The sequence below is a fragment of the Lepidochelys olivacea genome (genome assembly GCF_965140295.1).
Source record: "Lepidochelys olivacea isolate rLepOli2 genome assembly, chromosome: 2".
Lineage (NCBI taxonomy): Eukaryota > Metazoa > Chordata > Testudines > Cheloniidae > Lepidochelys > Lepidochelys olivacea.
In genome coordinates, this window is record NC_140412.1 from 146,974,513 (window position 1) to 146,998,517 (window position 24,005).

General features: G+C 42.4%; 1 protein-coding gene across 1 annotated transcript in view; it reads right to left on the reverse strand.

Moving 5' to 3' along the window:
- SLC12A7 (solute carrier family 12 member 7) overlaps window positions 1–24,005 on the reverse strand; it is a 332,898-nt gene that overhangs the window by 40,524 nt on the left and 268,369 nt on the right. The window contains exon 18 of the mRNA XM_084618772.1: window positions 22,788–22,983. Within this exon, the coding sequence (XP_084474898.1) occupies window positions 22,788–22,983 (196 nt within the window). The remainder of the gene's footprint in view (window positions 1–22,787; window positions 22,984–24,005) is intronic.

Sequence of the window (24,005 nt, forward strand, 5' to 3'; positions counted from 1 at the left end):
CAATCAGGAAAAGGCATTCCAAAAATCCATGGCAGTGGCTTCTGGTTTCTGTGACCCCTGAGCAATGGAGTTCACAATTATGACCAGAATGGCCAGCGTTGCAGGAAATGGAGCATTGCAGGAGAACTGCTAACTTTACGTCACTAACTGCTAACTTTAGGTCACTGTCAAGTCACGGAGTGCCTACACTTGAACAGCATTAACCTCAGTAGGTCAACCATGGCTCAACACTTTTCAGGGGAGGTGGTTTTATCACCATAATGGGGCACTTATGTCAGGCAAAGACAAATTTCATTGTAGACACATGCACAAATGGGTTAATGCAAAGTGACTCATGTCTACCTAACTTTATAGTGTAGACCAAGCCATAGTGTATCCTCCTACAAAAATAAGTACCTAATTTATGTAAAGGCTTATATTTAATTGCAAATCAAGATGTTTTAATGGTTATCAACGAATTAGAATCAACCGGTCTTTAGGAAAATAACTGAAAAGTACAAATGCAAAACTAAGGAGTGAAATCAACATTTTGTGCTTGCTGAATTAAATCATGGTTAAAATCAGTGTTTTAAATCATTTTGACTTATATCAGTCCACCCTCATATATGAGAGATTAGGTGGGTGAAGTTATTACCTTTTTTATTGGACCAACTTCTCTTGATGAAAGAGAAAAGCTTTTAAGCAACAGCAGATCTGAAGAAAAGCTGTATATTGTTCAAAAGCTTTTCTCTTTGACCAACAGAAGTTGGTCCAATAAAAGATACAATCTACTTCCTTGCCTCTTATATTCTTGGACCAACACAGCTACAAACACTTTCATATGTAACAAATGAAAAAAAGGGAAAGTAGACAGTAATCAATATAAAATTAGATATTGATAAGATAAGTAAACTAATAAGGGATGCTAAAGATATCAGGGAAAAATCCATGGATAGCTGGGTCAAGGATAATGTGAATTATGTCAGAAACCAAAAAATATCATATCACGAGAGGGAAATGGTAAAAATGTTAATAATGATGTAGAAAAGGCAGAAGTGTTCAATAAATATATGTTCTGTATTTGGAAAGAAGCAGGATGATGTATTCATATCACAGGAAGATGATGAACTAGTAATTTAGGAAAACATAAAACAGCATCTACTAAGGATACACATTTTTTAATCAGGAAATCCAGGCAGCTTGCATCCAAGAATCTTAAAAGAGTTGGTTGAGGAGACCTCTGTTCTGCTACTATTAATTTTTATTTAATGAATTGGTATTGGAATACCAAGGAAATTCCAGAGGATTGGTAATGTGCAAATATTCAAAAAGAGCAGGTGGTTTGATCCAGGTAATTACAGGCTTGTTATAATGTGATGTCAACCCCAGGCAAAATAATGGAAAAAAATGATACAGGATTCAATCACCAGGAAACTAAAGAATGAGACTATTATTAGTCTCACAGGTGGGTCATGGGCAGCCAGACCTAGTGGTCAGAGCCAAAGTCCACACTCATGAAACAGGAGTCAAGAATCAGCTGGGTCAGGATACCAGCAGATCAGAAGCAGGAGACAAACTTGAGGTCAGAAACAAAAGTCAGGAACCAGAATCGGGCTAGGTCAGGATTCCGGTGGGTAAGAGGCAAGAGGAAGACAGGAGATCAGAACCACGAATCAGATACTAGGAGTCATACAAGGTCAAGGTGTCAGGAAATCAAGCTGTGGGAGTGGGAGAAGGATGCACAAGGTATACAGTCCAGAACAGGGAGGAGTCCTGTGGTTCTGAAAGGTTCCTGTTCCTGCTGCTGGCTTAAATAGGGTTCTGTAGTTCCCTCAGTAGGTGTCTCAATGGGAGCAACTTGCTCCGGCAATTGCTGGTTTTCCCTGATAAACTGCGCAGCTTGGGCCTGCAGTGTTTGATTATCCACCTGGAGGCAGAGGGACCATTTGGGCAAGTCTGATGCTTCTGGTGGCTGTAGTGGTGTTGCTACGTCCATCGTTCTCACACAGAGCTCAGTCCTATAGGGTTATTGTGGTCTGAACAAGCTGTCACGGCCCAGTCAGGGGCAGCCAGACATAGTGGTTCGAGCCAGAGTCCACAGTCACAAAACAGGAGTCAAGATTCAGCTGGCTCAGGATACCGGGAGATCAGAAGCAGAAGACAAACTTGAGTTCAGGAACAAGAGTCAGGCCAGGTCAGGATCATAGGTGACGGCTCTGGGGGTGCTCCGGGGCTGGAGCACCTACAGAAAAAAATTAGTGGGTGCTCTGCACACACCGGGGAGATCCGCTGTTGGCAACTGCCAATCAGCTGTTTAGCATGGGCAGCAGCCCTCATCAGCTCTTTGGCTGGCTGCAGCCAATCAGCCATTTGGCGCGAAGTCCCCGCCTATCAGCTGTTTCCCCTGCCGTGGCTGAAGCTCCCAGAGGGCTCCCATTGCAGGCATGTGTGAGTCCTTTTAATTTTCAGGGCAGAGGGAGCTGGGCTAGGGGGGACAAGCAGCTAGCGCATGGCAGCTTCTGGGCCTATCTGAGTAGGGGTGGGGGAGTACGGGCTCGGGTGTTTCTCAAGGAGCAAGCCAGCCATTCTCAGCCCACTCTGGTGTCTCCTCCAGAACCTATGCTCCCCTCCAGCCAGGAGAAACCAGCTGCAGACCCCCTTACTGCTGGATAGAGGGACAAACCAAAAGACATGGCTCCTTTAAGAAAAGTTTGCCCTTGTGTCTGATGAGTGAACTTGGAATGGGGCCAGCAGCTTGCCCCCTCCCCATGCTCTGTCTAGCCAGTTGGGTGCGCCCAGCCACGGCCAGAGGTGAGAGGGGCTTCACTGCAGCCCCAGCCCCAGGTGCAAATGAGCAGCCTCCCCCAGCACGGACCCTGCCTGTGCCTGGACCCTTCACATGCGGGGTCTGGGAGGTCCCAACCCCTACGGTTCTGACCCAGGTCCCAGGGCGCTGCATCCCTTCCCCCATGTGTGAGGAGACAGGAGGGGGGAACACAACACCAATACTTCTAGCCTCAAGCTCCCCATGGGCTCTTCTCCATGGCCAGCTCTCATGCCTGTGAAAGTAAGGCTTGCCCAGCTTAAAGCTGTCTCCCTCTCACCCACACCCAGTTTAAGCCTGCCTGAGGGGCTTTTCCCTCCCAGAGAGGAAGTTTATCTCCCCCGCTTCCCCCAACCAGATCAGCGTCCCCTCCTCCCCGCATCAGGAAGGATTGTAACCAATTGGTGAGGATATTTGCTCAAGCTTTCCCCAGGAAAGGGGGTGTAGGCTTCGGGGAATATTTTGGGGGGAATAGGACTCCAAGTGGTCTTTTCCCTGATTGTTTGTTAAATCACTTGGTGGTGACAGCGATCCCAAGGCAGGAAAGGAATCTGTGCCTTGGGGAAGTTTTAACCTAAGCTGGTAAGAATAAGCTTAGGGGGTCTTTCATGTGGGTCCCCACATCTGTACCCCAGAATTCAGAGTGGGGAAGGAACCCTGACAATACCCCATCACATTCTAATGATAAAATATAGCACACTAATAGGAGGTTTGTAGTGGGGTTCTGTGTGGATCAGTAGTAGACTGTTTGCTATTCAATATTTTTATCAATGATCTGGAAGGAAATGTAAAATCATTGCTGACAAAACTGCACATGACAAAAAGATTGGCAAAGAGGAAAATATGAAGAGGATAGGATAGTTATTCAGAGTGATCTGGATCATTTGGTAAGCAAAACAAAAATGCATTTTAATACAGCCAAATGTAAATGTATACATCAAGGAACAAAGAATGCTAGCTGTGCCTACGTAATGAATGACTGTTTCCTGGAAAACAAAGAGACAAGGTGGGTGAGGTAATATTTTTTTGGACCAACTTCTGTTGGTGAGACAGAAAACCTCTGTTAGCTCTCACCAACAGAAGTTGGTCCAATAAAAGATATTACCTCACCCACTTTGTTTTGCTAATATGCTGGGACTGACACGGCTACAAAAACACTACATACAACAAATCCTGGAAAGCCGTGATTCTGAAAAGGAGTTAGGGGTATCAGTCGACAAACAACTGAACAGGAGATTCCAGTGTGATGCTGTGGCAAAAAGGGCTAAACAGTCCTTGCATATATAAACAATGGAGGAATGAACAGAAGTAGGTAAGTGATTTTATTTTTGTAAGCTATTGGTGAGACAGATATTGAAATACTATTGCAACCCTAAGATTGCCCTAGTACCAGATGGCCTGGAGCTCCCTGGTATGTAGCCATGAGTCTCAGCTGGCCTCAACTACTCAGTACACCTCATAAATAAATAAAATTAAGAAGTGATTTGCTTACAGAATATAAATACCTTCATAGGGAGAAAATACCCCGGTACTAAGGGGCTCATTTACCTAGTGGAGAAAGGCATAACAAGAACCAATGGCTGGAAATAAAAGTTAGACAAATTAAAATTTGAAATAAGGCTCAAAATCTTAACAATGAAATGCTTAACTATTGGAGCAAACTATCGAAGACTGAATGCCATTCTGAAAGATATGCTTTACTAAACCACAAATTTTTGGTTTTGTGACTGATGTGATTAGGCCCTATGATGGTGTCCCCTGAATAGATATGTGGGCACAGTTGGCAACGGGCTTTGTTGCAAGGATAGGTTCCTGGGTTAGTGGTTCTGTTGTGTGGTGTGTGGTTGCTGGTGAGTATTTGCTTCAGGTTGGGGGGCTGTCTGTAAGCAAGGACTAGCCTGTCTCCCAAGATCTATGAGAGTGATGGGTCGTCCTTCAGGATAGGTTGTAGATCCTTGATGATGCGTTGGAGAGGTTTTAGTTGGGGGCTGAAGGTGATGGCTAGTGGCGTTCTGTTATTTTCTTTGTTGGGCCTTTCCTGTAGTAGGTGACATCTGGGTACTCTTCTGGCTCTGTCAATCTGTTTCTTCACTTCAGCAGGTGGGTATTGTAGTTCTAAGAATGCCTGATAGAGATCTTGTAGGTGTTTGTCTCTGTCTGAGGGGTTGGAGCAAATGCGGTTGTATCCTAGACCTTGGCTGTAGACAATGGATCGTGTGGTGTGGTCTGGATGAAAGCTGGAGACAGGTAGGTAGGAATAGCGGTCAGTAGGTTTCCGGTATGGTGGTGGTGTTTATGTGACCATCGCTTATTACCACTGTAGTGTCCAGGAAGTGGATCTATTGTATGGACTGGTCCAGGCTGAGGTTGATGGTGGGATGGAAATTGTTGAAATCATGGTGGAATTCCTCAAGGCCTTTTTTCCATGGGTCCTGATGATGAAGATGTCATCAATGTAGCGCAAGTAGAGCAGGGACATTAGGGGACAAGAGCTGAGGAAGGGTTGTTCTAAGTCAGCCATAAAAAAGATGGCATACTGTAGGGCCATGCGGTTATCCATAGCAGTGCTGCTGATTTGAAGGTATACATTGTCCGCAAATGTGAAATAGTTATGGGTGAGGACAAAGTCACAAAGTTCAGCCACCGGGTTTGCTGTTCCTGATGGCTTGTAGTCCCTCTTTGTGTGGAATGTAGGTGTAGAGGGCTTCTACATCCATAGTGGCCAGGATGGTGTTTTCAGGAAGATCACCGATGGACTGTAGTTTCCTCAGGAAGTCAGTGGTGTCTCGAAGATAGCTGGGAGTGCTGGTAGCGTAGGGCCTGAGAAGGGAGTCTACATAGCCAGACAATCCTGCTGCCAGGGTGCCAAGTGATCACTCTGGTTACAGTGTGTATGGTAATACCCATTGTTTCATGTTCTCTATGTATATAAATCTCCCCACTGTATTTTCCACTGAATGCATCTGATGAAGTGAGCTGTACCTCACGAAAGCTTATGCTCAAATAAATTTGTTAGTCTCTATGGTGCCACAAGTACTCCTTTTCTTTAAGTGTACTCTGATTGAGCTTATTGCCAGTCTTGATGTTTTAAGTACATAGAATCACAGAATCATAGAATATCAGGGTTGGAAGGGACCTCAGGAGGTCATCTAGTCCAACCCCCTGCTCAAAGCGAGACCAATTCCCAATTAAATCATCCCAGCCAGGGCTTTATCAAGCCTGACCTTAAAAACCTCTAAGGAAGGAGATTCCACCACCTCCCTAGGTAACCCATTCCAGTGCTTCACCACCCTCCTAGTGAAAAAGTTTTTCCTAATATCCAACCTAAACCTCCCCCACTGCAACTTGAGACCATTACTCCTTGTTCTGTCATCTGCTACCAGAGAATAGTTTAGATCCATCCTCTTTGGAGCCCCCTTTCAGGTAGTTTAAAGCAGCTATCAAATCCCCCCTCAGTCTTCTCTTCTGCAGACTAAATAATCCCAGTTCCCTCAGCCTCTCCTCATAAATCATGTGTTCCAGCCCCATAATAACTTTTGTTGCCCTCCGCTGGACACTTTCCAATTTTTCCACATCCTTCTTGTAGTGTGGGGCCCAAAACTGGACACAGTACTCCAGATAAGGCCTCACCAATGCCGAATAGATGGGAATGATCACGTCCCTCAATCTGCTGGCAATGCCCCTACCTATACATCCCAAAATGCCATTGACCTTCTTGGCAACAACAGCAAACTGTTGACTCATATCCAGCTTCTCGTCCACTGTAACCCCTAGATCCTTTTCTGCAGAACTACTGCCTAACTGCTCGGTCCCTAGTCTGTGGCAGTGCATGGGATTCTTCTGTCCTAAGTGCAGGACTCTGCACTTGTCCTTGCTGAACCTCATCAGATTTCTTTTGGCCCAATCCTCTAATTTTTCTAGGTCCCTCTGTATCCTACCCCTACCGTCCAGCGTATCTATCATGCCTCCCACTTTCGTGTCATCTGCAAACTTGCTGAGGGTGCAATCCACGCCATCCTCCAGATCATTAATGAAGATATTGAACAAAACCGGCCCCAGGACTGACCCTTGGGGCACCCCGCTTGATACTGGCTGCCAACTAGACATGGAGGCATTGATCACTACCCATTAAGCCGAATGATCTAGCCAGCTTTCTATCCACCTTATGGTCCATTCGTCCAGCCTATACTTCTTTAATTTGCTGGCAAGAATACTGTGGGAGGCCATATCAAAAGCTTTGCTAAAGTCATGGAATAACACATCCACTGCTTTCCCCTTATCCACAGAGCCAGTTATCTTGTCTTAGAAGGCAGTTAGGTTCATCATGCATGACTTGTCCTTGGTGAATCCATGCTGACTGTTAAGGTTCACTTTCGTTTCCTCTAAGTGCTTCAAAATTGATTCCTCGAGGACTTGCTCTACGATTTTTCCAGGAACTGAGGTGAGGCTGACTGGCCTGTAGTTTCCCGGATCCTCCTTCTTCCCTTTTTTAAAGATGGGCACTGCATTAGCCTTTTTCCAGTCATCATAAGCTATCCAGCATGTGCTGAACAGAAGCAAGGACCACATGGAAACCTTTTTCCATTTAGCAAGATAAGTAGTTCTAGTTGATGGTTTTCTACTATTCAGAAGAACATCCTGAACTTCTCTAGGGCAGGATTCCTCTGCTGATGTTAACCACCTAGCCCCCAGGCCATCAGGTGAAGGGCCGGAAGGTGGGAGTGGAGGAGGCAGCCATGATTTTGTGAAATCAAGTCCAGGTGAAGCAGAATTGACAGTGGGGGAAACAGATAGATAGGTCTGAGACCTCAGAAAATCAGTTTTGATGGGGCCATGGCAGGGTGATCAGTATAAGTGCTGGGTGATCAGTATAAGTATCAGTGCAGGGTGATCAGTATAAGTATCAGTATAAGTGATCAGTATAAGTGCTTTGTCTTGCTTGATAGGCCTTTGGGTAGAAAAAGCAAAGGGGGAAAGGCATACATGAGACCAATGACCATGGCATCAGGAAAGTGTCTATTATTAAACCTGGCCTGGGGCCCTCCCGGAGCAAAACTGGTGACATTTTCTGTTATCTGCTGTTGCAAACAGATCTACTTGGAGAATTCCTGAGAGCTGGAAAATGGACTGTGCTATGTCTGGACAAAGGGACCACTCTGGTGTTTCAACTTGCTTAGATGACCATGCCAGCATATTCTGAGGCCCTGGAAGGTAGGCCTCTTTCAGAAGTATAGAGTTGATAATGCAGAAGTCTCAAAGTAGAACTGTTTCCTAGCAGAGCAGTGAGGACCAGGTCCTGCCCTGTTTGTTTACATAAAACATAATCATCTTATTGTCAGTTAACACCGACATGCCCCTTCCTCTGACGTGAGGAAGGAACACTATGCAGGCTAATGATATTTAAATCTAGCTATCCTGTCCTTCCTGAAGCAGTATTTAAAGCCCTTACAGATGCTACATCTCCGACAATCAGCTGAGGTGATGTGACACTCTGTATCTCAAAGAAGCACCCTGCAACTCCCATATTCACCACTGTCTTATAATTATGGTATGTTTTGTACAAAATATACCTTGTATGGTATCATTTTTAAAGTCTTGATTGTTGAATATTAATATCCTGTTGGATTGTACATGCTATCATTGTAAGTGAAGTTATGAAGTTTTGATATGTGTGTGTTACTGAAATGTTGTGAGGTTGGGAGATGCCCACAGCCAACCTTTCCATTACAACAAAGGAGTAGCCATTAATAGCCAGACAGTGTTAATGGCTCATCAACACACAATTCATTATCCTAGAGACTTCTTAGAGGAGACACATACACCATAGGGGAAGACTAATTCACGTCACAGTAAAGATCTTTCCAGCAAGCTAGAAGAAAGTATGACAGAGAGATAGCAATATCATCACTTGGCCTCTCTCCTTCTTACCCCCGCCCCCACCCCCATCTCAACACCTGGAAGAACATGTGGAAGACAAAGACTTTGTCGGGGGGAAGGGTAGTTCCAGTCTGTGTATTTAGGAATTCTAACCTGTCAGGGTGAGAAAAGCTGTTTGATTCAACTCTTGCTTAGACTAAAAGTTTACAGAGTAACAGCCGTGTTAGTCTGTATTCGCAAAAAGAAAAGGCGTACTTGTGGCATCTTAGAGTGAGTACAAGTGAGCTGTAGCTCACGAAAGCTTATGCTCAAATAAATTGGTTAGTCTCTAAGGTGCCACAAGTACTCCTTTTCTTTTTACTGAAAGTTTAGGGTTTAGCATGTGTGTTTACTTTTCATTTTCTTAAGGTAACTACTTTAATCTTTATGTCTACCACTTATAATCACTTAAAATCTATCTTTCTGCAGTTAATAAATCTGTTTTATATTTTACCTAAAACAGTGTGTTTTGGTTGAAGTGCTTGGGAAATTTCAGCTCAGGTTAACTGGCCAGACTTCTGACCAGTGCAAGACGGTACAGTTCTGGGGTGCAAGACTGAGGAGCTGGGGGGAACTGGCTGGAGCCTCCTTCTTGATGGTTCATGAATGGCTGGGAGATCATTCATGTAACTCAGTTGGGTATGGCCCTGCTTATGGATGTCTGGGTAAGTGCAGTGCCTATCAGAGACTTGCAGCTTGACATCAGCATCACAGTATGAGGAATACCCCAGGCTGGTGGGTTTTGGAGAGCACAGTTGTCCGACAGTCCAGGTTGCACTCCAGGGACCCCTTCACAGGTGAGGATCACTGAAAGGTATTGCCTTACCACAAGAGTGGCAGAGCTTGAAACTGGACAGCATAGCATATGTCTGGTGCTGGGACTAGTCCCAGACTGGGCGTCACAACAACAGAAAAAAAATTTTTTTAAACTATACTAATCATAGAGATTCTAAAACGGGAACGATTTACATGCTAGATTAAAAGACTTGCAGAAGCCAAGAAGAGAGCTCAACAACCATCACGGGCAGTAGGAAAGAACAGAGAAGGTCGGGGGCAGCTCTACCTTTTATGCCTGCGCACAGTGCATGAGACAACAGAGGGTGCTCATGCTGCCCCATATAGTACTGCTAAGGGAAAATCTCTCTGAAAACTGTGCACTGGAATGCACATGCACTGGCAGTGCAATGGACATGTGCAATCAACTCAAAGAATCATAGAACTGAAGGAATGAAAGGGACCTCAAGAGATCATCTAATCCAGTCATCTGCATTCACGGCAGGATTAAGTATTACCTAGACCAGGGGTTCTCACAAGAAATTTTTTGGTGGCCGCTCTGACAATTTTTCCTAAAATACTTAGTTAACTTTAGGAAAAACAAATAAATATGAACATATACACATCCAAATCATTGTAATTTATTTCTGTAGGGGTTTTTTTCAGACTCAATCATAAAAATAATGTACACTTGTCTCTGTCTTTAGTTCTTTACTGGAACTAAACAGAATAGAAACAAAATAAGATGCTCTGCACATTCTTGTCCATTTTGTTGTTGTTTCTTTTGCTTTTTTGGCTGTTTTTTTTTTTTAGCCTTGATAGCTAGTAAGGCTGCTTTTGTGAAAACTGATATATGTATATTTGTATGTATCACTTTTCACAGCAGACTTATGCAGCCCTGGCAAGCCATGGATGGAGAGATAGGTAGGGAGGTAGTGGGGGCCAGGGCGATGGATGGGAATGAGCTCAGGGCTGTAGCCTGAAGCCCCCATAATGGGAGATGGAGCCTGAAGCCCTGTGGCCGGAGCCTGGCACCTGCCACCCCAGAGCTGAAGCCAGAAGCCTGACCTCCACCACTCCTAGGAAGGTGGGGAACTCGCACCAGCTACCCGTTCCTCTGGCAGAGGAGGGCAGCCTCAGGGGAGGGGCCATTGCTCCACCCCTTCAACTCCCCCATCACTGCACAGGAGGTTGTGGCCGCAAGAAAATATAAATTTAGTTCATTCATCTTTTTACTGAAAAATTGTTAGACTAACACAAAAGGGAGACAATGCAGATGCCACAACAACCCTTCGGATATGGAATTTGATACAAACAAGAGGGCTCCTTCTCTCCCCCCCATCCCCGGCTTATCTATTAGAGACATGCCACAATTTCAACTGAGTTATCTAATTCTAATATACAAAGTATAGAAGGAAAAAGGATATATAGACATTAGCCAGCTATACCATAATAATAAAATTATGGAAATCAATGCCATCAAAGAACTCATGGAGAATATTAATATAATACATTATAATATAATAGCTTTGGCTTATTTTGAACTAAATCATTATATCATAACCCATCTAGGAAGCAAAAGATTCAGAAGACTATTAATGAAAATAAGAACACTAATGTAGGTAACGCCAATTCTAAGGCCCTGATGTTCACATGATACAATGAATTGTTGCTGATGGAACTGGAAGACAGGACTACCTCTAGTGAAAAATGGGAAAAAAAATATTTCATAATAGATATAATTTTAGAACAATGGAAAAATATCTGGAGGAGAGCCAAAATGAATTTGTGTAATGATAAGGACAATTATTACAAAATATTTTATCAGTGTTACAGCCATTAAGCTAAGGAAGATACATTAAAAAGGGAGTTGTTATTAATGTTGGAGAAGATTAATTCTATAACCTTCACAGGCCATGGAATTTCATCCAATTATGCCTGTAATAAGCCTAATAACTTGTGTTTGATTAAGGTATATAGTCACTATAGGGCAGTAGTGGACAACCTGCGGCCCATCAGAGTAATCTGATTGTGGGCTGCGAGACATTTTGCTGATGTTGACCGTCTGCAGGCACAGCCCCCTGCAGCTCCCAATGGCTGCAGTTCACCTTTCCTGGCCAATGGGAGCTGCAGGAAGTGTCAAGCCGCAGGGACGTGCTGGCCGCCACTTCCTGCAGCTCCCATTGGCCGGGAATGGTGAACTGCAGCCACTGGGAGCTGCAGGGGGCTGTGCCTGCGGATGGTCAACATCAGCAAAATGTCTCGCAGCCCGCAGTCAGATTACCCTGATGGGTTGCATGTGGCCCACAGACCACAGTTGCCCACCACTGTTATAGGGACTTTTCCGCATCTATGGAAGGAATGTCCAAAGATAACAGAATTTTGGAGGAGAATATGAATAGATATTTTCAAGATAAATAAAGTTATGCTACCAACAGAAACCATGGTGATTCCATTAATTTATTGTGCAAAGGAAGTTAACTCAGGGAAGGACGCAGAGATAATGCAATTATTATGAGAAGGTAGATGTGAGATCATTTGTTTTTGAAAAACAAGGTGTGATACTTGCAGGCCAGATGCCAACTCTTGCCAAGGTTGGAGGCATTATATAAGAGCTGATAATCTCCTATCTGGAGATCAGACTAGTGAAGAATGCAGGTAACCTAGGTCATTTGGATGGAACTGATTGAGCCAAACATAATGGTCAGACAGAATACTGGTATCCTTCTGCCAGCTGAGGTTCGCAACCTAATGGCAGAATTACCACCCCAGACACCAAGAAAGGGGACCAGGAGCAGTGGAGGCTGGTTGGGGAGCCCACCTTCCTTGCTAAATGGGTAGTGGTACAAGGCTCGTGCCCATGGAAAGGAACAGTTCTCTGAGGAAAGCAGGATCAGGCCCATGCAAACAGTGACTGGAGATAGACAGCAGATAGAGAAGCTGGAAAATATGTTGGGAGCTCAGAGAGGCATTGTGGCAGCAGTAAAGAGAGGAGTAGGTGCAGACACCGGGGGTACTTCAGTCCCCTGGGAGAATACTTGGGGTGGGAATATTTGGGCTGATCTTGAGGGGACAGATCCAGGATGGTCATACCCCTCTCTCCAATGCCTTCCCAGAAGAGCCATATGCCCCCTTGAGAAGGGAATGGCAGGAATTGTGGATGGTAGCAGAGTTAACAGACCATCTTAAGAGACAAGAGTGGATAAAAACTTGATCCCAGGGGAGTGGATAAAAAAAGAATTTCAAAGTGAAAAATGGAGAGTGAGTGGGTTAATATCTAAAGTTAATGCATTAACCCACGGAGTTGCCCAGGAACAATTAACTGCAGCAAAGAAGAGCAATCCTGCCATCCATTTGGCAGGCAAACAAAAGCCATAGACACTGGAGGAACAAATGTGGGGTTTGAAACAGCAAACTAACGCAGCTGTGTTGCAGAGATTGTACTTGGTAGCTAAGGCCTTGTCTACACTGTACAATTTTGTCGGCAAAAGGCAGCTTTTGTCATCAAAACAGTGGATGTGTACACATTGCAATGCCACGTTTGACAACAAAACTGACTTGTTTTGGTGACAAAATATAACCACTTTGATGACAGACACAGGGGTTTTTGTGCCAAAATTTTAGCGGCAAAGTGCCAGTGTAGATATCCTCCTTGGTTTTGCCGCTGTAAATGAACTCCAGGAGGTGTCTCACAATGCCAATCCTGCCCACTCTCATCAGCAGTTTGAACTCCGTCCTCTGCCCTGCAGCCAGCTAAACAACCTTCCACCTCTCCCCCTTTAAAGCCGCACGAATTTTTGAAATTCCACTTCCTGTTTGATCAGTGTGGAGAGCTCACATCGCATCTTCCCGGCTGATCATGGCAATTCCACACAGCAAATGGTCTCCTGCTTGGACCAATGCAGAGCTGTTGGATCTGCTTAGTATTTGGGGAGAGGAGGCTGTCCAGTCTCAGCTGCAATCCAGCCTTAGGAATTTCGATACCTACAGGAAGATTTCTTGTGGCTTGTGTGAAAAAGTGTATCATAGGGACACGGTGCAGTGCAGAAAGAAGATAAAGGAGCTGAGGCAGGTGTACCAGAAAGCAAGTGAGGGAAACCGTTGCTAGGATGCTATGCCAAAGGCCTGCCGGTTCTTTAAGGAGTTGATGCTATCCTCGGCAGCAACCCCACCTCCACTACCAACAGCACCGTGGACACTTCAGCAGGGCTTGAGGTGGTAGAAAGAGGACCTAACCCAGAGGACTAGGTCGTGGCCGAGGAGGTGGAGTTAGAGTACACTGCGGAGCCCATGGTGGGGTCGCCAGGTGGTCAGATCAGTCAAGAACTGTTCTCCACTCTGGAGTGGTCTAGCCAGTCCTGCACTCCCACTCTGGTGAACAAGAAGCAGGAGAGGAGACCCCTGGTAAGTGTTTGTTTTGAGTTGATGGTGTTCAGTTACCTGATGGGTGAAAAGATAGAAATGGACAAGGCTAGCTGTGTTTCTGTTTGTTGGACGATTCCGTGTGCAGCTAAACAAACAGTGTGTTGATGCACACTGAGATTTCACAGGAATCCTTCAGAGAGATCTCTAGGAAACTTTCCTGGAAATACTCGGCAATCCTCTCTGGAGGTTCCTTGGCAGAGCTGCCCTGTTCCTTCCCCCTTGAATAAAACTTTTCCATGTCACTCTGCAATCACTTGTGCAGGAACCAAAGGGGCACACAGGTGAGCAGCATAGGGATCGGATTGGAAGTCAAAAGCATGCAGCTGATACAGCCTTGTTTCCCTGGTTGCCCTCAGGAGTGAGATATCTGCTTCAATGACCCCCCACCTGTGGAAAAGGGGTCAAGAATTTACAATACTGTCCCAAGTCATCAGCACCACGACTCTTTCATAAACACCACTACTGTTTATCCCAGGTACAAAGTCTCACTCCCTCTCCCCACCTGGGCTAAACTTCCCATGCCTCAGGTGTTTGCTGAGATGTGTGCTTGCCAAGGGACAGTGAGAAAGTGCTTGGTATGTTACAAGAAGTATGCTGAACTGTAGTGATTCAATCCTGTGTGTGAACTAACAATTATGCTTCTGTGTGTTGCTTCTTGTGCTTCTGCAGATGTGGCCTTCAGGGGAACCCCCTAAACATCAGCGAAGCACCTCTGTCAGATAAGAAAGCAGTCAAGACGGAGCAAGGAGGACATGTTCCAGGAGGTCCTGCAATACTCTGATGCAGAAAAAAAGGGAATGCAGGGAGTGGAGAGAAATTGAAAGGCAGGACAGAAAAGAAAACCAGGACTTTGTTAAGGATGCCACTAAGCAAATGATAAAAGTAATGGAGCAGCAGAAATGCTTAAGTCCCTCATAAGACTGCCATCAGAACAAATGCATGCCTGCCCTCCCCTGCAGCAAATTCAGAACTGTTTTCCAGGCCCCCACCCAAACTACACTTTGACATTCCCTGATGCTTTCTGGAACTTCTTGGTTTCCTATTCACTCCACCTCTTGAAACCTGGCCTGCCTATAAAACAAAAACACAGGAAAGTATGGAGGTAATTTCTTTGTTTTGCCTGTAATCAGCAAGGAGATTTGTAAAAGGAAGGGGTATTTTAAGCAATAATCTGCCTCCCCCGAAAGAGGGTAGAAAAAATGTTTTTTGTCTTTCAGTACTTTAGAAAAAGCTGGCATCAGCAGAAGATCAAACCAAAATACTATACATCTACTGTCGCAATGAAGATTGTGAAGATTTGTGTTGTTTGTCTTGTTGCTAGCATTACTGTGGTGGGCATTAAAAAGGGAGGGTATCACAACACCTTTCCTAATTACTATAAGGAGCAGTAAAATAAAGGCCCAATGAAGATATAGCTGCTATTGAATTTGTTTGGCAGGCAGGAAGGGACATTGACATCAGGGCATTAAGGGAATTCAATAAACCTAAAATTGGTTCAAATCTGGAAGTAAAGTCCCAATACACTGACTATTCCCTCTGAGCAGCAATTTTGAGTGTAAGGGAACTGTAAAAATAAACCTTGGCAAATGGATACTAGGGATATAGGGAAAATGGAACCCCCAGAATGGATCAAAGAAACCCATGGCAGTAAATATATTTTAAAAACAGCCTAAAGTTCACTTACGAAATCAGTGTCTGACCACGTTTCATACTGCTTCTACCCAGCTAGGTAAGTACACGTTGCAAAGCATTTAGGTACAACTGTATTTTAAGGTACTTGCAACTGAAGCTGATATATGAAAAAACAAGAAGATATCCATTGAATGGACCACATGTGGTAAAATTGAATCATAGGGAATGAGTTATTGTAACACCAATACAATCTCTAAAACAAATTGATCTGGATCTCACTGAGTTAAATGTATCCAAGGTTATACCTCAATGTGCCTCATATGTACAAACTCTCCATAAGGGATAGGCAGCATGTTTAAAATTATGGTATGTCGTAAAATCCATAAGGAAAAGAACCCCAAGGGGTGTATTGGAAACTGCTTTGGAATGGGATTAGAAGTTGGAATACTGAATACTATTAACATGAAGGTATTCGCAAATAAATTAAGTTATGTTACAGCAGAAATACAAGAACTGGAAAAGCCCCTCAGTGCAACCTTGTTAAAATTAGGAATGGGGCAACAATTATTTTCTAAAATACTGATAGTATGGCAATAGCAAGGTGAAAAAAAAATATTACTTTTAGCAGTGACTACGGAGACACTACAAGGAAATGTATCCTTAGCATTAGCCTGTACACAGGCCCAGGAAATGAGTCAGCAAATAGTCATCCAAATGATCTGAGAAGGCATGCGAAAAACAAAAAAAAACAACAAAAAAGTTGCCTTTGGAAATAAAAAGTTGTTGTGGAAAAAAATATCACTCAGGAAAAAAGACAACTGGCATCTTGGTGAAAATTGGTAAACTTTACTTTTTATAAGGATCAAATAAATGACCATTCAAGCATATGTAATATCTGTCTACCCTATCCACACTATTAATATATATCCGATACTACCTAGTAATGTATTCAGTGGACCCTCATAGAATCATAGAATATCAAAGCAGGACCAATTGCCAACTAAATCATCCCAGCCAGGGCTTTGTCAAGCCTGACCTTAAAATCTTCTAAGAAAGAAGATTCCACCATCTCCCTAGGTAACCCATTCCAGTGTGTCACCACCCTCCTAGTGAAAAAGTTTTTCCTAATATCCAACCTAAACCTCCCGCACTGCAACTTGAGACCATTACTCCTTGTTCTGTCATCTGCTACCACTGAGAACAGTCTAGATCCATCCTCTTTGGAACCCCCTTTCAGGTAGCTGAAAGCAGCTATCAAATCCCCCCTCATTCTTCTCTTCCGCAGGCTAAACAATCCCAGTTCCCACAGCCTCTCCTCATAAGTCATGTGTTCCAGTCCCCTAATCATTTTTGTTGCCCTCCGCTGGACTCTTTCCAATTTTTCCACATCCTTCTTGTAGTGTAGGGCCCAAAACTGGACACAGTACTCCAAATGAGTCCTCACCAATGTTGAATAGAGGGGAACGATCACATCCCTCGATCTGCTGGCAATGCCCCTACTTATACATCCCAAAATGCCATTGACCTTCTTGGAAACAAGGGCACACTGTTGACTCATATCCAGCTTCCCGTCCACTGTAACCCCTAGGTCCTTTTCTGCAGAACTGCTGCCTAGCCATTCGGTCCCTAGTCTGTAGCAGTGCAAGGGATTCTTCCGTCCTAAATGCAGGACTCTGCACTTGTCCTTGTTGAACCTCATCAGATTTCTTTTGGCCCAATCCTCTAATTTATCTAGGCCCTCTGTATCCTATCCCTACCCTCCAGCGTATCTACCTCTCCTCCCAGTTTCGTGTCATCTGCAAACTTGCTGAGGGTCCAATCCACACCATCATCCAGATCATTTATGAACATATTGAACAAAACTGGCCCCGGGACCGACCCTTGAGGCACTCCACTTGATCCTGGCTGCCAACTAGACATGGAGCCATTGATCACTACCCGTTGAGCCCGACAATCTAGCCAACTTTCTATCCACCTTATAGTCCATTCATCCAGCCCATACTTCTTTAACTTGCTGGCAAGAATACTGTGGGAGACCGTGGCAAAATCTTTGCTAAAGTCAAGGAACAACACGTCCACTACTTTTCCCTCATCCACAGAGCCAGTTATCTCATCATAGAAGGCAATTAGATTAGTCAGGCATGACTTGCCGTTGGTGAATCCATGCTGACTGTTCTGATCACTTTACTCTCCTCTAAGTGCTTCAGAATTGATACCTTGAGGACCTGCTCCATGATTTTTCCAGGGACTGAGGTGAGGCTGACTGGCCTGTAGTTCCCAGGATCCTCCATCTTCCCTTTTTTAATGCATGGACCCACCAAAAATATGAACAATGAAAAAACATAGATGTATCCCAATGTATAGCTCATGAAGATTTAGGATATGTATGTGAGGACCAAAACTTGCAAACAAGGAAGGAGTTACTTTTACGATAAAACCAAGTGCACTCAAAGGTGCATGTTTAATGTGTTTACAGAACAAAAATCAGCTGTAATTTATGTAGGTCAAGGCTGTAATATGTGTTAGAAAACATTGTCTGGAAATTATTGTAAATAATAATGAAGTATGTTTTATGACATATTTAAGTAATAAGATGTTTTTGTAATGTTAGTGAAGTTAACAGTTGTAATTTTGAATAGTACGTACCCCTTTGGATTGTACAACATTTGCAGTACAATGTCCATGTATTTAGTGATATAAGATTTGTTAATATAGGTCTGAAAATAAGTTTAGTTTGATAACTGTTAATTCACTCTGTGTTGCAAGACCATTTCCAATATATAAAATGCACTAAAGAACAATCTGCAGTGATGCAGCACAACAATCAACAAGGACCAAGCTTTTAAAAACCATTGCTGAAACAGAATATAACCCTTGGTGGGAAACATTATTGGAATGGTTGCCTATGGCGACTGGAGCTTTTAATACAATGATTCACCCCATAGTGGTGATAATTGGAATCCAATTGGCTTTGCTTTTACGCATGGTGATATTGGCAGAATGTGTAAGAAGAATCACCTGGAAGATACAAGATGGCCAACATGCGAATTAACTAACACTGTTGCTCACCATACCCAGGAAGTGTAACCTACTAATGTAACATGGGTATCCCATGGTAGTGATGACTGCTTGGGTGAAAGCATCATCACGGCGGGTAATTGTAGGCCAGAGACCTAATCAATCCCCCCATATTAAACCAGTCTTGTGTGAAACTCAGGGAGGTCACCACTAGAATTGTAAAAAAAAAAAAAAAAAAAGGATAATCTGCTGCTGCTGCTGTTGCTGATAAAGGACCGAACATCCCTAACAAGAGTTATAACCACCAAGGTTGTAAAGTAGAGATACCCAGGCACTGGGAAATTTTAGCAAGGATTCAGAGAGACTCAACAAATGGCACAGAGATAAGGTAAGTTCTGACCAGTGAATTTATGCTGACCATCTGCACAAACAGAGAAGGTCACAAATAAGTTTCAATTTGGACATGAAAGATAAAATACAAATACTTGGTTAGGAAGGATGACACACAGGACAGTGGGATTGCATGTGATTGCATCAGTGTGTAATTGGTTAAAAATTTTGTTAGTTAGGGTGTGGGATAATGTGATAGGTTTAGTAAATTTGAAGGAGGTAGCTAGTTTTATCTATATAATGTAAATGAAAAGCAAAGCTCTTTGGGAATCAACTCTTTACTGCAATACAACAACAAGCTGCAAGATATAGTATCCCCTGCACGACTGTGATGTGTGCGGGTGCCAGGAACCCCAGATAAGTGGATCCTCACTGGCCATCGGATGAAATTTGTCTGTACATTGGGAGTGGTGAGCACAATAGATTTGCTTGGCATATGTATTCTGTGTGTGTTGCTAACAAATAGATGTTTAGAGCACAGCTGTGTAAGGCTCTTAAGTGTAAGGCACTGGGAAAAGATTCCGCAGACCTGTAGAGCCCTGAGCCTCGTGGGTAAGGGTGGGTACTTAAACTGACCAGGTTTCTCCCTGAGCCCCGTGCGTACGGGTAGGTGCCTTATGCCATGAGCCTTCGGAAAGAAAAGAGTGGGGGTGCCTAAACTGACTGGGTCACACCTGGAGCCCTCTGTAGGATATAGGCAGGGTGCCCCAGATTGTGCTGGATAACAAGACCAGTTCACATGTATGTTAGTTTTGTTCAAAATAGGTTTAGTTTTATAAGAATGTATGTAGTGTTTAGACTCTTCTGAAATGCTTGTAAGTTGCTGCATGCATTAATCTCAGTTGTAATGTTGGTATTCCATGTTATAAGAAAATATGTAAGTTTTGCTTTTATAACTTTTAAAATGTTTGCTCTGATGCTGTGAACCCAGGCACTGGAATCGTCCCCCTTACCCATCCAGGAATATCACAATTAGATGGTCCATCAAGGAACATCGAAACATGAAGGATTGGTTAATGGCCCTATTGCACCTCAGAAATGCTATGTGCAAGGCAAGGAAACTCTTCCTGTGGACTTGGAAGCTGAATGAAGGAAATAAAGTCACAGGAATATTTTCCATCTCTTTCTTTGCTATTTGAACTCTGACAGGGCCAGAGACTCCAAACTGAGGCAGAGAACTCCATAGGGTTATCCCTAGGTCAACCCTAAAAGACACTTTGAATTGACAGATCACTACAACTCTGTCACTCTTAGGATATAGGTAATAACTCATTTGTGTGTATATGTTTGCTTGCTTAAACCTGAAAATAACTCTCGTTTCTTTTCCCTATTTAATAAACCTTTAAATGGTTTATTATAGGATTGGCTACAGGCGTTGTTTTTGATGTAAGATCTAGAGTACCAATAGATCTGGGGTAAGTGACTGGTCTCTTGAGACTGGCAGCAACCTGACTATGGTGTGATTTTTGGTCTAGGTGACTATTTTTTACCACTAAGTCTAGTTTGATTGAGTGGCAAGATAGACTGAAGAGTCTAAGGGGACTGTCTGTGACTCCATGTTAAAACTGTTATAGTGTTCCAGGAGTTCACATTGTAACTGACTTGGTGAAAACTAATTGTAGAACACACCACCAATCTGGGGTGTCTGCCCTGTTTTTGACAGTCTGCCCTGACTGTCATGAGCCACTCAGGAGCCACAAACAGTGTGACAGCAGGCAATCCTCAACATTAATGGCACGGAGAAAAAGTACAAGAAAACATTGCAATGGAAAAATGAGCTTTATATTAAATCAAACAGATTTAATAATGTTATTACCATTTTTGGAGTTTGAACAAAATAAATATATAGACAATTATAAGAAGTGGAGTAAACACAAATGGATCTTTTAAAGGAAACAAATGTAGAGAAATAAGCAGAAGTGAAGCAGGGCACATGATTTGCATAACGAGGACAATATGGGTGAGGTAACGTCTTTTATTGGAATAACTTCTGTTGGTGAGAGAGAAGCTTTTGAGCCACACAGCACTATTCTGTTGGTAAGAGAGAGAAGCTTTTGAGCCACACAGCACTATTTGAGCCACACAGCACAGGTACTCCCAGACCTGAAGAAGAAAAGCTTTCTCTCACTAACCGAAGCTGCCCCAGTAAAAGATTTTACCTCACCCACCATGTCTCTCTAATATCCTGGGACCGAAACGACTGCAATTACATTACATAAAAAGGGACGTATGTACGATTTAATGATAACTTACATGATTTACAGAGGAAAAACAATAGAAGAAGGCAAACATTTATGAAAGATTTCATGTGGTAATCTCAGTAACTGTTCATATTTGGACAACATGTGTAACTGACTACAGACTAGAACTTCCAACATGATATTTGTGTGATCCCTGGTTAGAGGCTTGAGACTTTCTTCATTCATATTAGGTGGAATTAGAAGGTGAGATATGTTATGAAAAAGATTTATAATACGTGTGTTGAAATGTGAATTTATACAGTTAGTATTAATAAGGATAAATATTTGTATAATTTGAATGATTATATTTTAATTATATGTTAATAACAACATTTTTTTTTATTTTAAAGAAAACAGTAGAATCTAGGTTCTGAGATAAAAGATCCTTTACACTAATCACCACCTGTAATAAAAGGTTATGTAAGCCAAATGTAACCCTCAGTAGCCACATGCAATCCCACTGTCCTTAAATCGTGTGTCTGGTGATGTGAGCAATACCACGGCCTTAAATACATTTTCATTGATGTAACAGATTGGAACGTAGTAGAGCTGGTTAAAAAAATGGGCTTTTATTGAAACATTTTTGTTAAGAAAATATTTTTGACCAAAAATTTTAGAGTGGAAATTTCAGAACAAAATTAAATTAAACTTTTTGTTTTGTTTCTAACTGAAAATTTGGTTTTATTAGAATTTTTGATCATTTTTTTTTGAAATTTCATATTTTAATTTTGCCCTCTTTCCCCCCCCCATTTTTCTCTCCTTTTGTCATGTGGTACAATACAATGAATAATGTTCAAGTTCCCCCTGACACTTTTTCCTCTCTTTTTTTTCTTTTTCTTCTCTAACTTCTCAAAATTTCTCCAATTTGAAAAGTTTACAGAGCTGCAAAATGAGAAAAGAAGAAAAGAGGAAAAAGTGAACCCACATCATTCATTCAGTGGCAAAAAATGGAAAAGAAAGAGAAAAAATGTTTTAAAAAATATATTTTGTAACTTGAATCAAAAAGAAAATTACAATTTTTTATTTTAAATCAAAGTATCGTTTTGCTTAGAAATGCTCCAATAAAGAATATGCATTTTATTTACTGAAAAAAAAATATATTTTTTGCCAGCTCTAGAATTTAATAATCAATTCAAATAATAATGCACAAGAAAGAACAGAATCCATTTGCTTTGCCTTCTTATTTGTATTGGCTCAGCAGGCTAAAAGGAGTAAAGGCTGATAAAAGAATTTTGTAAGAATTTGAATGCACACAAGAAGTAAATTTCTTGAATAAGAAGGGGCCAATTTTATAATTATTTATGTCAAAACTGTCAAAAATAGGAGCCTAAAGTTAGGCTTTGAAGTCCATATTTTGACATCTAAATAAAGTGTGTTGATTTTCAAAAGTGCTGAGCACCCACCAGTTTTCATTGACCTCAATGGGACTAATATTAGCCCACTATTTTGAGTAGGTCTTACAGTAGAACTACATATAAATCTCTGACATTTGTTTTTCCAGGTAACAAGTTTACAAAATAACATTTAAAATACATTACCATTATATATTTTCATTAAAATGGCATAAATAAAACTAAGAGAATACATACCAACAAAATTTTTCCATGAGAAAGGATTATCGGTCTGTTTCCATGACTGTGGCCAGGCCATCAGGACTGTATTATGTGTCATCCCTCCCAGACCAGCAGACTGAATCAAATGGGACATTCCATCTCTAAAACTGGGAGATACCACGATCTGGCAAAATCCTTTGGTCTTTTCTACCCCCATTAAGGATTTAATATTCTATTAAAAATAAGAAATTGAAGATGACGTGGGAATATATTAAAGGAAATAATTATAAATACCATAGTTAATCGTTGCACTAAAGTAACAATAAGATGCTATACACTGGAATATGACATCAAGGAACATTGTTTTACTCTCTCAACCCAATGAATGAACCAGGTGCTATGATAACTGTAAAACCCACGTTTTAAAATCACTCTGTGCACACAGAAGTCTTTGTTTCTTAAGGGGGAATGGAATATGAGTAACACAGTGTTTGAGTCACTTTGCCCAGTATTTCATAATAAGTAATGCTTGGTGTGGGCTATGGTTTGCATAACCTTGTTGGCTGGTGAAGGCCTGTAGGGAGGTACTGGGTCCATTATAGGTTAAGATAGCCAGTATTTCTGGAAAATGGAGAAGGATGCCAGGAGCTCTTTAAGAAACTGTTGTGAGGCCAATGCTCAAGAAAGCAACTTCTGGTATTGACAATTTGGTTATCTATTGACCAGTATCCAACCTCCGAGGAAGGTCATTGAGAAGGCTGTAGCAGTGCAAATCTGAGGGCTTTAAGAGTCCTTACATCAAAGTCAACTGAGTTGTGGACATGGAGTAGAAACTGCACTAGTTGTATTAACTTCTAGCAATGGATAAAAACCAATGTGTTTGTGCTGATTATTATTGTTAGCAGTTTTTCAGACCATGCTTTTCTTAAATTGTTTGCACATGATAGCACAAGTGAGTGAAGCTTCACTGGAGCTGTTCCATTCTTATCTTAACAAAGGTTAATTGTAATTGTTCTTTTGCTCAGAATATCTTCTCCCAAGCAGTGCCACAGGGTCTATATTGTCATAGCTCTTGTTTAATGTGTATATGAGTTTGCTGGGAGGCTTAATAAGGATGAATGGGCTGTAAAGGCATTCAGCATGTCAATAGCAATCAGCTCTAAGTCTCCAAAACTGCCCCAGCTGGAGATATGGAATTAATTACCGAGTGTTAAAATGAAACTGGAGCTTGGATTGGGGCTTCTTGATCTATGT